Below are 15,997 nucleotides of genomic sequence, written 5' to 3'. Positions count from 1 at the left end.
TTCTTTAGCATGATACATTATATGTCATCAAAAGATTCATATGCCTGAGCCACATTTTGTAAACCACATAAACTAACAGCTAATGAAATGAAACTTGTGGCGACCAACTTGTTCATGCTGATTTTACTTTGAACAAGTAACAATTTTCACATGGCTCCTGCAGTGCTGATCAACAAAATGTAGGTAATGTAGGTCAGTGTTCTTGAAAATACTGCTGTCAGGGGAAATTGTTGTTTGCAGGTGAATTTGGGTTTTCAAGTTGTGATTGGTAGGTAGTTATCCTTTCTTACACACATTTGTATCACGCTCACAACAGTTAATCATGTAATGTAAAAAAAAATTATCCAGGTCTTAGATGAATTCTTTTTTGTGCAACAGGATATGAAATGAATCTCTCTCTCACAATGAAAAAGACTTATTTGACCATTACTTACTGAGAAATAAGATTTTTGTCAAATGTTAAAATGTATGTGAAAACAACAGGTAAAACATATCACAAACATGAAAGTGACCTAAAAATTTTCAGACAACATTCATGAACAAATCACAGGTTTTTACAGTTTGTTACTGATTAAACAAGTAAAGGCTTAAAGAATCATTACATCTTAGCTGGTGGAATTTTTTAGCATTTTTTCCCCCCTTTCCTTTATGTTTACTTAATTGTGTTTTTATGTTTATAACATTATATATATCTATAGGTCACTGTATGGCTTTCAAAAATTAGCAAAACCTGTAATTCAGTGTCTGAGAACCAGATAATTTATCTAACATGGACCTCCTTTTTTGTCAGATGACAGGGAATAAATCTGATACATGTATCACTTTTTAATATACATGTATATAAAAACTTAAACTTACGAATGCGAGTCTACAAGTTATTAACTACTACACATTTATAAACTTTAAATAAAGCAGAAAATGAGCCTTTAATAAAGAAGATGGGTATAAAAAAGTAGAAGTGTTAGAGGAATATTAGAAGCTGAATATTATAAAGTTAGATATGATGCCACTGTTAGGTAGGAAGGATTTTTAATCATTTCTAATATATGCACAGCTATCTAATATAGTTTAGAGATATAACATGGACTGAAAGGGTGGTTATATATTAGAAAGGGCAAATGTTAATCCAAGCAAGTTAGGTTAATCCACAAAGGTGAAGGTCACCTGTGTTGCAATATCCATTTTTTCAAGGTCAACAACCTCTTCAAAGTCAAGGTCAACATTTAAATCCCAAGTGTCTTCTAATTCTGTTTCAATCTACAAGTTCAAGTATAAATCTTAAAAATCAATTATTTACTTTTAAAATTAGACCTCTGAGTTAAAATGTAATAATAAAAGAATAAACAAAAACAAAAAATGTGAATCAAAGCAAAAATAAAAATTTTGAATCAAAATTGCCTGATAAATCATTATACAGTCCCTTCATTTTCTAAATGCATATTTTGTTCATATCTCCTACACATAATAAATATTGTTGCAAAAGTCTACTTCCCAAATACTGATTTGATTTTGTTGCACTTTCAACATAAATTGTTTATCTTTGTAATTTTCACATTTTTTTAAACCAGGCACACTAAGTTGCAGCATGTTTAAAGTATGATATTTGAAAATTTTACAAATTACACACATTAAATATAAAAACACATTATACACTGATAAGTTTAGTCTTTCCGCTTGCTCCACTTCATTGGCAATAAAAATTTAAGTCCCTCCTAAGAGAAATAACTCACGCCAATGATCTCTAATTGCAAAGTCAATTATGCATTTTTTCATGACTACTCTATGAGTTTTATTTATTAATTAGACTGAACTGAAACTGATGGCAGGCTTATACAATAACATTGGTGCATATATAAAGCCATTAAAATTTAAGCAAATTTAATAAAAATCAAATATGAAAAAAAATGTTTGCACTAACATAACTTACTTTGAAAATCACATTGTCCTCCAAAAAGAAAAGGAAACATCAAAATATTAGAGCAAAATGATGTTTTAAGGTGGTACCTAACACTACAGGGAGACAACTCTGTAAAGTCAGCTAAACGTTTTAATTACGTTGTGTTGTAAAGGGAAGATTAAGCTTCTTAATGATCAAAATTGGTGTATGTCAAACTGCTATATAACCAGTGTAATTTTTCTGACAAAACGGTTGGTTCAAAATTTTTGAAATTTTGAAATTTTTGTTAAAAGGTCAAAGTCAAAACATTGTCCAAATTTTATGAAAATTAAACGAGCCAAATTAATTTTAGTGAAAGTGTTGTGTACCACCTTAATCAAAAATGTTTTAAAATAAACCATCTTTAATATACTTTTAGATAATAGGAATGGTGAACACAGCAGAAACAGCATGAACAAATGATGACTTTCAAAACAAAATACATTTTTCTTGAGTCTTAATAAAAAGAGATCACAGAGACAATAAGAAATTGATGTAATCATGTGACACCACTGTGTGACAATGAGCTTTCAATACCCATATAATGATAATTCTTATCTAACAATACTCACTTCTTTTAACACATTATACAAGGATTTTATTCTTTCATGTGGAAATTCTTCTAATTTGGTTTTATACACATCCATTTTTGTTAGAATATCTGTCATATTTCTGTGGACTGTCTTCACACGCATGTGATAGTACATTCTTTTCTTCATAACTGTAGCCTACAAAATATGATCCAATATACGATAACTTCATGTTGGATAGCATGCATTTATCAAAACCAATTTATCTATAATACTTAGAAAATATTCTTGCTTATTTACAGAAAGTAACAGTTATGAACTTCAATATTTTACCAACTTTTAGTATCAGATAAATAATTGTTAAACAATGATGAATATGATTGTGTTTTTTTTTAAATTGTTTTGTTTTGAAGTTATTGAATTAATTATTCAATAATTAATGTTCGGTTGAGTTTAAACATATTTATTTGAGATTGGATTGAGAAACAAGTTTTGCAACTAATAATAATCCCTTTCCACTTTGCAGGTGCGAGTGCTGCTTTGTAGCAGCATTAGCCAACTCTTTTTCGAAATCTACAAGGGTGTCTTTAACGTGCAAGAGATATGGCTCTCTCTTAACACGGGTCAGCCATTTATTGTCCCCTTCCGACGGACTAGCATCGTTTCCTCAAGACCATACTCTCAAATGGTGTCGAGGGAGAGCCGAAAAATTGAGTTCCCTGAAATTTTCATCCCGAACAGGAATCTAAGCAGGAACCTTTGTGTTAGTAGTCTGATGCACTAACCACTACACCACGGCTCTAATGTACGGTTGCTGTCTTACTGATGTTTACCAAGTTTCTGTTTTCACATACATGAGTTATACAAACACAAAATGCTAGAGCAGGATTAAACACTTTTTCTACTATTGCATTGATTTTCATTCCACATTTGCTGTTGGTCCACAGTCATACTAATGCCTACAATGTTTCTGTTTTTATTTACACAAGTATAGATTAGCTACACAAACACACATAGCTCTAAGGAATTCCACACTTATTTACTCACCTCTGCCACATCTGTGACTGTTTTACTAACATCATATGTGTCTAGTGTATTGAGGGTTGGTAAGTGAAACAAAACATGGGTAGAGTAATTACACAACAGACTGACAGGTGCTGGAGTGTACATTGGATCCTTTAAACTCAAACTGTGTAAGGTCGGTAACCTCATTAACTGAGTCAATTCCTACAAAATATAGAAAGGTAGCATGATAATCAAAGATCTTTCATAGAACACACTTTCTGTTACTGTAAACCAGGAAATTTTCGCGCCGTCTTTATTTTGCGATTTACTTACACGATCCTAATTCGCGCTGTTTTGAATTCGCGATTTCCAAGAGGCCTAAATAAATATTTTCATAAATGATTTGGAAAGTGAACAGCTTTACATATATCTTAAATCAAATGATAAAATCAATCAGAAATCTTTTGTTTTCGGTTCATTAATGTTAAAGTAGATTAAAAGTTTGGCATGTTTCAATGCTCGTAAAAACACATACACAAATATAGAAAAGTAAACTTAATTAGGAATAAATTAAAATAAAAAGCTGTCAGGATTAATGCTAATTAATCGATCTTTTGATCTGATCAATCTTTGTAGTAGATTCAACGAGGTGATACCTTCATTACTGATTGACAGGTGTCATTAACATAATTTTAATGAGTGTTGTTTACATAACAATATCCGTAATGTTCACTTCAGTGAAATAACTGATTTGAGTTAAAGACATGACTTTTAACATTGCTTTTCATTAAGAGATACAATTATAATTTAAGTTATATATTTGTCGTCTTTAAAAATCAGTGTTATACAGTAGTCCTATAGATATTCTATTCATATACATAGATATAAGAAGATGTGGTATGAGTGCCAATGAGGCAACTCTCCATCCAAGTCACAATTTGTAGAAGCAAATGTAATTAAAAGAGTTTTTCCTTGATATTTTCACGGTCGTTTTATTTTCGCGTTTAACTTCTTACCGAGAAAATAGCGAAAATAAAACTACCGCAAAATTTCCCTGTTTACAGTACCCGGAATGCATCAAAACTGGTTCTAACCATTTTGATAAAAGCCCCATTTATAAAAAAAAATAGTAATTGATCAACTTTAAATTTGTATACCATCAAATTCGGAACATAAGCTAACAGAGGAATGATGTTTATTTACTTGAAATCAAATGATCTTTTGTTAAAATTGAAATGACATCATTCAATATCTATAATGTGATGCTGAGAAATAACCAATAATAACATCACTGGTCATCTATAATAAAATTGAAACCATCATGTCTGAAACTGATTCTCACAAATACAAATATTAAACACAAGGTTAGCTCCCTTATAAAGCTATTTATACCTACCCTGAGTGAGGTAATATTATTTCCTGACAAGTTCAAGTCTTCCAACTTTTTATTACTGTCTAACGTGTGACCTACAACATCAAATAATCATATCTTAAACATTTGATAACAGGAATAAATAAGAAAATTCTAATATGCATTCCCTTATCCATGATATTTATATGTGTATGTCATGTACATGATTTTTAAAAAAATAAAATATGTTTAAAGTAATCCATGATAACTATAGATTGAATATCTCATACTATTAAATAACAAATGCATCACAAATTTTATTAATCTTTTAATGTTAAAATATAAAACTGAAACAAGAGAGGTCTTTGTATGCTTTTCAACCATTCAATTTGTTTACATTCTTCATATTTTGCTTCTTCAATAAAATGTTTTTGATGAATAGAAACTTCTGTTACCTATTCTAGTTATTTTGTTTTCTGCTAAATTCAACTGTTTCAGTTTGCTCAGCATGGAAATATTCTGAAACATAAATTAATTTCATTAGTTAAACATTTAAAACTATTAATGCACCTTTGGTTTGATTAAACATTGTGAACGTAGCTGAGAAGTATAAAACAAAACTTTCTGAATAACAAAAAATGAATTTCAAAGTTTGTTTGTTGTACTTGTAAAGTCTGCTTATATGATGAAGCCCCGACACATTGTGTATGCACCTCTTCCAAGTCATGAACCTGTAATTCAACTGTTGTTGTTTGTTGATGAAATATCATATTTGTTTTTCATTTATTGTTTTGTACATAAATCAGGCCCTTAATTAGCTTACTCATTTGAATTATTTTATATTTGTTGTTTTCAGGCCTTTTCTAGCTTACTATGCGGTACGGTTTTTGCTCATCATAAATGACAGCACTAAACAATTGACTCTTAATGTGACAAAAGATTTATAAGCAGTTTTGCATAAAAAGTATACAGGAAAAGAAATGAATGTAAAAGTATTCTATAAATACATAGTGTACAACAATATTACCTCAATATTAACTATACAATTATCATTTAACCACAGAATCTCAAGTTCTCCTAAGTGGGTCAAGTGTTCAATTACTTCAATCTTGTTTCCATATAAATACAGTTTCCTTAAATTCTTATTCGCCTCCAAATTTTCTATTTTCTGAAATAAGAAATAATCATTGAAAGAACAATCACAATATGTAAGACTGAAAGACTCCTTTTTCTGTTTCCTATGTAGGTTATTTGATAATATCTTATCCAATACCTCTGTGTATTTCTTGACTTTTAAAATTAAGTTTATTGGATTGAAGCTACAGAACAAGGTTTTAAATGTGAAAGAGTATGAAGTTAGTAAATTGCCCTTATTCCTCATGATTGTCAGCAAAAATAAAACAATGAGTGACTTGTTTGTGCAACATATTTGTTTTTGTTAAATGATTTCTTATGCAGCTGTCTGTTTTATAGCAACACAATGGCTGTCCCTATTTTTTTTTTTTTCAAGTATTATGTTTTTATGGTGATATGTAAATCAACATAAATTTTTTATTTTCTATTTTTTTTTTTCCTAGAAAAAAAAATGAAACTAACTATTATCATACAGAACATATTAGAAAGACTCTTCGATAAATAATTATTTGATAAGATTTTGATTAGCATCTTCTCAAAACTATTTAAAAAAATTCTTAAATCACTAAAACAAATGTAAGACCTAAAAATGTCAAAATATTTAAATTGGTCTGAACAGAACTTATTAAACATCCCTGCAAAAGCTTCATGATTACCTCAAATGCAAAATTTCAAAACATTGTTTTTTACCTTGACTTGACAATCACAGATCCAAAGCTCCCTAAGGAGGGCTAATGTTGACAGACCCTCAATCTTGGCAACCTGTTGGTCCATTATAACCAAACAACTGAGACTGGGAAAGAGGTGCATGCCAATAATCTTTGGATACCCAGAAAAGAACATCTCCAGTTTGTCAACGTTACAAATATCTCCATTTTGTATCTTACTGTAGTTAATTCCATTGTTGGCGCACTGTAAAATATAAAGTGTAACAATGTATATGGATAAACACATCAATAGACAGGTTTCAATTGACATTTGAATGAGAGTAACTTCCCATTGCCTTGTTACAGACAAAGTGAACAATTTCTTTCATAATTGACCCAAACGTGCTATACTAAAAAAAAACTAATATCAAAATTAACAATATGATTAGACAAAAACATCAACATCATTTGTTGTTACAGGGATTTTTATTATTCATTATATAGTATATTTGCTCATACAGTGACCTATAGTTGTTAACTTCTATGTTATCTGGTCTCATTTGAAGAGTTTTCTTTTTGGAATCATATCACATTTTCTTTATATTTTTATATTAAAAAAAAATTGTTGCTGTTGGTTATCGTGACATTGCTGGTTTAAAGATGGAGAGTGGACATAAATAACTTTTTTTGTTTTATTTAGTCTTTTGATGAAGATAAAAGTGATATTGTTTACTGGGTATTAAATTGGTAATTACAGGTTAGGTTAGTGCAAATTGACTTTCTCATGTGAATACATACCAACTCCTTCATGCAGTCATCCTCTTCATCTTTGTTGCTTCTACTTGGTTCTGTTGATATTGTAGATGGCGTCACATTGCCATTGGTGACAGGACCAGAAGAATCTGTTGACACAGACATTGTGGTAGCTACTTCAACACATTATATTTGGCTCTGAAAAATGATAATTTTCAAAATAAAAATTTATGTTGTAATGCTGCTACCAGATATCTACATGTATTTAGTTTTTTATGCAATGAACATGATGAAATGTACAGGAATAAAAAATATTGTAAATACAACATAATTGAAAATCAAGTTTATCCGAATCTTTTTAACAGTCCTAACAACATTATTTTATTGAGAACAGAACTGAAATATTAAATAAAAAATTACTAACAAGAATGTGTCCATAGTACACAGATTCCCAACTGGCACTATCATTTCTATGTTAAGCATTTTAAATGGACCATGATACTGGGGTTAAAATTCTAATTTGGCATTAAAATTAGAAAGATCATATCATAGGGAACAGGGGTTTCAGTGGCCAAGTGGTCTAAGTAGTTCTTCTACTGTAATCACAAGGAATTATAGTTATCCCGTACAATTGCAAACTCGTACCAACGTCAACTCGTACCACTTGACAAAAACTTGTACCAATGCAAACTCGTAGCACTGCTAACTCGTACCAACTTATTTAAATGCATTTAAATGGTGTTTAATGATGTATGTAATTTACTTTCACTCAATACCTCTCAAGTCTGTAAAATGTATATGATTTGAAAGTACAATGACCAATTTGTAGCTACATGTAATGTTCCCTGTCTATTGGATAGAAAATACCGTGGCAGATTTGCTTTGTTGTCTCCTTTGAAAAGACTTTTAAAACTTTTACTGATAATTATTGACTTTAATTTTTAATCATTCCAAAGTAATTTTTCATGAATAAATCCTAGCAGTTAATCAAAATGATTTCCAAAATATAAATTCTTACTTTTTATAAAGAACAAGTTACAATGAAATGTAACCGTTTCCTGTTCCCGAATTTTCCCGCCAAAAAGCACATGGCTTTCAACAATTGTAAACAAAGCATTCAATTTATGATCATGGATTACAGCATTAATTAATTTAATTTGGATATAGATATTCAACTTAAGGTACAGTTAAAGCAATGTTTTTTCTTTCTTCTGGATTATAACTACTTTGAAAGACTAGCTTAAAAAATAAAGCTTTTTAGAAAAAAAACATTCGTATTTTTGTCTATAAAATCCAGAATAAAATTCAAGTAATTCAACATTATTAAGTATACAAAATGAAGGAAAACTCACATGGTAAACTATTGGAAAACTGTATGACAACTTCAAATTTAATATGTACAAATGATGGACAATATACTAGAAGAAATAGTTCAAGTGTAATTGACATAGTACTTGTCTCACAAGAAATATACAATTCTGTCTCAGACTGCATAACCCTTACTCATGAAACTGTACAATCTGACCATATTGCTGTATACTTAAACATCCAAAGTGAAGAAAATGTTGAAATAGAAGAAATGGAGGAAACCTGGAACTTAAAAAAAGCAGATTGGAAAAAATGGAAAGAATCAACAAAAGAAAAATTCCAACATTTTATATTTGATAGAGAGGAAAAGGTACAAGATTTGTATAACAGATTTGAAAAGGAAATTATGGAATGCATGGAAGAGTCAATTCCAAAAATTGAGAAAAAAAAGTTCTTTGCTCATAGGCACCCGGTTTGGAGGGATGACGCTGTAAAAGATAGTAAAAAAAGCCTTAATCAAGCACAACGTAAATTCAAAGTTAAAAGTACTCCAAATAATTTTGAAAATCTTAAACAAGCAGAAATTAATTTCAACAAAGTAAAGGATTTGGCCCAAGAGGAATGGGGAAACAACCTTGCAGAAAAGCTATCAAAAGCATCTAATGTCAAGGACAAATGGAGTGTATTTAGAAAAATGACAAAGAAGCAAAATAATAACATGGTACTTCCTTTTGTTGACGGAAATGGAAATGTAACTTTTAAAGAAGAAGAGAAATGTCAACAACTAGAAACAACTTTCTTCAAGGGAAAACACTTAAATCCCATTTCCTTTGATGCAGAATTTTATACAGAAATTATGGACAAATATCATTCAATCTCAGAGGATAAAGAACAACATTTAGAAGATAACAATGATATTGATATTAACTTTGCCATAGAACAAGATGAGCTGGCTGGTGCAGTTTACAGACTAAAAAATGAAACTTGTCCAGGACCTGATAATTACTTTTCATTATTATTTATTAATGGGGATGATAATCTGTATAGCACTTTATTATATATAATGAACAAATCATGGGATGAAGGTTCCTTACCAAAATCATGGAAACAAGCAAATGTCAAGTTCATCAAAAAAATTGGTAAACCAAACTACAATAATCCCTCATCATAAGTTCATGCATCGTTTCACTTCTGTAGGTATTGATCAGTGTACACGGCCGATAACTTATAACTTTCCATTTTGAACTATCCGGTGCATGTATAATATACATCTCTGTCTTGCGTGTCCGAAAGTGATATAATATACTAGTCATTACTAAACTCATACGCTTGTTTATAAATAAAATTTCTGGTGTAAAGAATATTATTTTTTAAAAAAAAAATGGTACAAAAAAAATAAAAAAATTGAAGATATACAAATATACGTATTTTTTTCCAAGGGTTAATTTGGGAAAATCAGAGACATATAATTGTATTATATGTCTCTGGGAAAATGTAATATTTACTCGTTGTCAATGGTAAATGACATAGTTGGATAATTCCAGAAATGTTGATTAAAAAAATGTGCGCACCTGTCGACGATTCGTTTATACGCCCGGATAGAAAGTTACGGAACTATAGTGCAATTTAAAATATATACATGTATACATTGAACATAAGAAAGAAACATACATTTTGTGCAAATTGGTGTAAAAGTTTTGTAAATAGACTAGTTCACGGATACTAACAGTATGTAATCATCCAATTCGATAGACTATTGTATACCAAAAGAAGAAGAAGAGGACCAATTTGATTTAAATACAGGTCGATCTATAACTTGCTTTGGTTCATCGAAGTTATGAACATAGTAAAATCACAGATTTATATATCAATTAGATTGTTCTCGAATAAAGAAAGACATTCGTCATATGCAACTGGACGTACACTAATAATTCCCGAGGGATGTGAATATTTTCTAGGAAAGCTATTGAGTATTAAAGTTTCAAATCATTTTCCGGATTTATTTTCTGTCTTGATATTCAATGACAGCAAATTTAAAGAATAAACTGCTTGTCAGATATTTTTCCGCTTTAGGGGTATTCTTGCCAGTTGAACAAACTTATAATTACATTCAAAAATAGGGAAGGATGACATTAAATTCGTTGTCTTTTGTTTTTAAACATCTTTGGTCAAACAGTTATTAAGTATTATACGTTGTGAGACGAAGACTATTTTAATAAGGACGTCCCCGATTATGATTAAATTTGGTTGACGTTTTTCACACTTGATAAAAAATATCTATTCGTAATTTTTCGATTCCATTCCAAGAAGACCTTAAATTTGCTGTCAATTTTTTAAAACTTCTCAAGTAGATTTTTTTTTTCTTTATTCGTTCATATTATATTCCGCTTCGGTAGAGTTATCTTAAGTGAGTTCCAGTTATTAATTTATTCATGGCTTTTAAAAAGTCTAAATCTAAGTGTTCTCATTCAGTTATTGCCTAATAAAGACAAATAAAAATACTTTGGTAAACATGGTAAAGCTATTTATAATTTCTAAGTTCTCCTTTTTATTAGACATCAATCAAGGACAATAGGTGTAAATCATATCAATCGGACATATGATTTAAGTTTCCCGTCTTTAACCGAAAATTGTGTATTTCTTAGTAAATTAACTTATTTGAATTCAAATAAATAATAGCACCAAACAAAATTAAATAATTCCACGGCGATCAATTTTTATTTGTCACCAACTTGAATATATATTTTAAATATGTGTATTGAATGCTCCCTTTTCTTATAATTCACTGATCCGAATAGACAGTCACACCTGGCAAGGTGTGCCCGAGGGGCGTGTTTAAATACCGAAGTGCAAATAATAATTTACTTTTCAACAAGCCATCTACTAGTATTGCCACAGAACCGTGAATACACACATCGTATCAACCAAGTCATAGCAGAGATAGTAAAAGGTCAATAAGAGTACACCAACATATTGTCTTTACAGATTATTGTACTTTATTTTGTTCACCTTATCAGTCCGAAAATATATTAATTAAAAATAAATTTATAACTTTTTGTGTTGTCTACAAAAATAATTCGAATATATACGTTTAACATAGAAAATTTATCTCATGAATATGTACAATTGAACGCCTGTGCGTTTTATCTTCTTATTATCGGATGGTTATTTAGATAAAGCATAAATCATCGGCGCGCTTACGATTACGTTAAAATATGATTAAAAACCAAGACTTTTAATGATTGTATTTTAAATCCCGGCATGCAAAAACCAGGAGAAAACGTCACGACCTACAGGAAGTAGTTAATATTTTTTCATTAAATATTGAATTTCTCCTTTATTACTGCACATATAGCGATAAAACTTTGTGAATATATATATTATGTCATAATGAACATATTTAAACCTTAAGTAAAAAATCGTGAATTTTCCCTTTAACAAGCATACTTGGTAAACTAATGGAGAGAATAGTAACATCAAGGTTAGAAGGTTATGTAGAGTCAAAATTTATATTAGATAAAGAACAAGAAGGTTTTCGACATTTCCGCTCCACCGACAATGCTTTATTAACATTTGTTCAAAACATCTTTAATGGATTTAATAAAGATGAAAGTACTATCGCATTAATGATTGACCTTGAAAAAGCCTATGATAGTATTTGGAGAGAAGGACTTTTAACAAAACTACATGGATATGGAATAAAAGGTAAAATCTGGATGTGGATAGAAAATTTTTTAAAAGATAGAGAAGCAAGATGTAATACAAACAAGCATCAGGGACAATGGTTTAAAACTCAAATTGGGCTTCCACAAGGATCAGTAATATCCCCCTTACTTTTCAACATCTTTATTATTGATATTTTTGCCAAAATTTCCTCTAACAAATGTAAATTTGCTGATGATGGGACAATCTGGAAAACAGGCAAAGACAAACATGAACTAGTAAAGGAGTTACAAAAAGATATTAACTCTATCCATGAATGGTCAACAAAATGGAGAATAAACCTTAGTATAGAAAAAACAGAATTTTGTGTATTTTCCAGGATGGTATGACAAAAGAAAACATCAAGATAATGTTACAAGGAAAGGAATTAAAATACAATCCAAACCCCAAAATTTTGGGCCTTACTTTAGATGAAAAATGTAATTTCAACAAACACATAGACACTGTTGAGCAAAAAGCACAAAAATCCTTAGGGATAATCAGAAACATCAAGGGAATAGCAAAGGTATCTACAAAAATTTAAATACAAATATATCAAAGTATAGTGCTATCTACAATGTTATATGCTAGCAGTGTATGGCAAATCAACAACAACACCCATATAAATAAATTAAATGCTATTCAAAGAAAAGGACTAGCCTTATGTCTCAACCAACCAACAACAGCTAGTATAGAAGCCTTAGAAGTAGTAGCAGGAATACTACCACTGGACCTCAAAAGAGAAGAAGCCGGTATCAGACAAATTGCAAAAATAAAATCATATAAAATCACTATCCCTATTAAATTTTTTTTTGAAGATTGGAAAAATATAAATGAACCTGAAAAAATAATCTCACCAATTGGAAGAATGGTATTACAGGCTGAAGACATGAAAAGGTCAACAGAGATTGATTCTGACTGTATAGAGTCTCAATTTGAATTCCGAGGGTTAGCAGCCTCAAAATCACCACCAGAGTATTGGAAAAATCTCGGACGTTCAAAGTCTAGATCAGAGGAACAAGCATTTCAGGGAAAAAATACATCAACTTAAAAATAATACAACATTAGCTTTCACTGATGGCTCCTGCAAAGGAAATCCAGGTCCATGTGGTGCTGGGGCAATTAGTAGCTATCAAGCTAGTAATAGATTTTCTTATAATTCCAAACAACAGAAAAAAACACTGAATCCATCCAAATTTTCTCAGACAGCCAATCAGCAATTGGAATTTTAACTTTAAATTGGAAATCAGATAATTATGGCAAAACTATTCATGATATTAAAATTGGTATATTGGCACTTAAATCTGAAGTATTCATTGTTTCCATTGAATGGACCCCTGGACACGCTGACATACAAGGTAATGAACTAGCAGACCAACTAGCTAAAAAAGCAACACAGGAGGCAGAAAAAATACAAAGCATTCCAATATTTACAAAACAAGATATATATACAAAAAGGAGCAAAAGACAGTGTTATGGTAAAATGGCAAAACAGATGGGACACCAGTGATAAAGGAAGAAGATATTATGCCTTTCAACAAAATGTAAAAAATACACTTCCAAAAGACAAGCCGTCAACTGAAATATATAGAATAACTACTAGTCTAAGAACAGGATATTGCAATTTAAACTTTTACAAATCAACAATATGCCCAGCACTCATCGACAAATGCAGCTGTGGACAAGAAGAAATAGTTGACCATTACCTACTGGATTGTGAAAATTATGAGGAGGCTAGAGAAAAACTCCGCTCAGCACTCTACTTCATAACAGCAAAACTAACACTTGAATCTGAAGTATTGTTAGCAACAACAGAAAATGATAGTTACAAACATCACATAGAAGATATTCAACATTTGTTAGGGGTCTTTATTAAAGATACAGGAAGGTTCACAAAATAGATAGTTAAGGTTTTATAAGGGTTAATTATTTATTCAATTTTAATTTAATTTTTTTGGGTAATTAATTATTTAATTATTTATTTAGTTATATATTTTTTTCTGCAGTGCCACATTATAAATACAAATGTACCAATGAGTTTTATACAAAAGTGACGTAAATTTACCAGTGTGATTCAAATTACAGAGAGATTATAGTGTCAAGTTGACACTTCTAAAGACTAAAGACTAAATATTCGTAATTTTTAATATATTTGATGGTACGAGTTTGCAGTGGTACGACTTCCCAGGGGTACGAGTTAACTTTTTTGGTACGAGTTAACATGGTACGAGTTAACTTGCTTCCATCACATGCCAGTCAACACCTACTCACTGAAGTTGTGAGTTCAGATGCACTCGATTACAATCTCAATAGACTCTGGTTTATATTATTTTTCGACAGGTTAGCTATGACATCCTGGTACTCTGTTTAACTTGAAATTAAATTTGGGATTTCACAAATGAGCAATAATTTCTTCATGCAAGATGTCTTGTAGGAAAACATTTTGATTCAGAGTAAACTAAACTGTATATCTGATTACCATGATTACTGATAGTCCAAATAATTAATTGTGACGTCTGGCAAGGCTATTTTATTTTTTGGGATGTATTTTGACTAGTTATCAGAATAAAATCTTTAGTTTTTAAGTTTATTCTGGAAATTAATGCCAGTCATTGGACAAGTTCTGTAATAAATGGTTTTAAATATGTATAATATTGCTTTTAAATTCAAGTTCATAGTGGATTAATTGTTAATACTTCCTTCATTTATAAAGGTAAACGGACTGAAGTCATGTATGGTACTGCAATTTGGCTAACATTGCATGAGATCGGGTTAGGACAGTGCACACCTAAGTGTAAACAGGTAAAGGAGACGTTGAAGACAGTACCCCACTGGCAGAAAAACATGATCTACTTAGTCGTAATAACTTTATAGACACTTTTTTCAATGTATATACCTTAAGTGTAAGGAGAACTATCAGAAAAGTGTGTTTATGAGACAAATTAAGCACACTGAAAGACTTATTTGGTACATTTTCAAACTTCGCACTAGAAAATTACCAACTTCCGGCCATAAGTTCGGCCATATTGAAGCTTTCTCCGGCGTTTTCATTGGACCATTCCTAATCACATGTCTAATCAGTTCCCTGAGAAACAATGAGGCACCATTGAGGACAATAAATTTAGGTATTTAACGTATATTCCTTGTCACATTTTCATTAATATATAACGTTAAAGTTACAAACCTTGGTTGTTTGTTTATGTTTTTATGTTATCTATCCTCTAAGTTGATTACCCTCTTTAATCTGAGAAGACAATCAATTGTCTCAGCTCTAATAAAACAAATAAATTTTAATAATATTTTTTTTATATTTTTTTTAGAAGAAATGTCTGGTAAATTGTCTCATTAAAGGGTACCAATTATCCCTGTTTCGCTGTAAGTGATTTTCCTCAAAGATACGTTTGCATTTTAAAAACAAATGGATTTTAAAAATGTGGTGTTATATTTGGTTTAAAATAGAGAACAAAGGTGAAAGCATGTTAAAAGAACAAAGGTGATCATTTTGCGTAACTGAACACAGTCGTTTGGGGGAATGGAATTCATCTCTGAAAAAATCCTTCATACCTTAATATAATGATAAGATAAGATATTTTTATTTCCAATTATGGGCCCCAAAGGGCATAAACATTAC

The 15,997-nt window shown here is 30.5% G+C and overlaps 1 protein-coding gene across 8 annotated transcripts in view; it reads right to left on the bottom strand.

Moving 5' to 3' along the window:
- Window positions 1–15,403, bottom strand: part of LOC134711239 (leucine-rich repeat-containing protein 9-like) — a 47,121-nt gene extending 31,718 nt beyond the window's left edge. For 4 of the 8 annotated variants that reach the window (XM_063571730.1, XM_063571723.1, XM_063571727.1 and 1 more), the window contains exons 1-9: window positions 15,263–15,392; window positions 7,402–7,554; window positions 6,647–6,868; window positions 5,850–5,990; window positions 5,278–5,341; window positions 4,868–4,938; window positions 3,514–3,693; window positions 2,509–2,664; window positions 1,165–1,257 (exon numbers count right to left, since the gene is read on the bottom strand). In XM_063571730.1, coding sequence (XP_063427800.1) covers window positions 1,165–1,257; window positions 2,509–2,664; window positions 3,514–3,693; window positions 4,868–4,938; window positions 5,278–5,341; window positions 5,850–5,990; window positions 6,647–6,868; window positions 7,402–7,521 — 1,047 coding nt within the window. In that variant the 5' untranslated portion in view covers window positions 7,522–7,554; window positions 15,263–15,392. Of the gene's footprint in view, window positions 1–1,164; window positions 1,258–1,927; window positions 1,946–2,508; window positions 2,665–3,513; window positions 3,694–4,867; window positions 4,939–5,277; window positions 5,342–5,849; window positions 5,991–6,646; window positions 6,869–7,401; window positions 7,555–15,262 lie in introns of all 8 variants that reach the window. The other 4 variants (XM_063571724.1, XM_063571728.1, XM_063571726.1 and 1 more) reach the window with 4 other exon arrangements.
- Between the last annotated feature and the right edge of the window lie 594 nt (window positions 15,404–15,997).

This window comes from Mytilus trossulus, chromosome 3, assembly GCF_036588685.1.
Source record: "Mytilus trossulus isolate FHL-02 chromosome 3, PNRI_Mtr1.1.1.hap1, whole genome shotgun sequence".
NCBI classification, from domain to species: Eukaryota; Metazoa; Mollusca; class Bivalvia; order Mytilida; family Mytilidae; genus Mytilus; species Mytilus trossulus.
The sequence above is the reverse complement of the archived record's forward strand: the minus strand, read 5'-3'. Positions and strand labels throughout refer to the sequence as shown.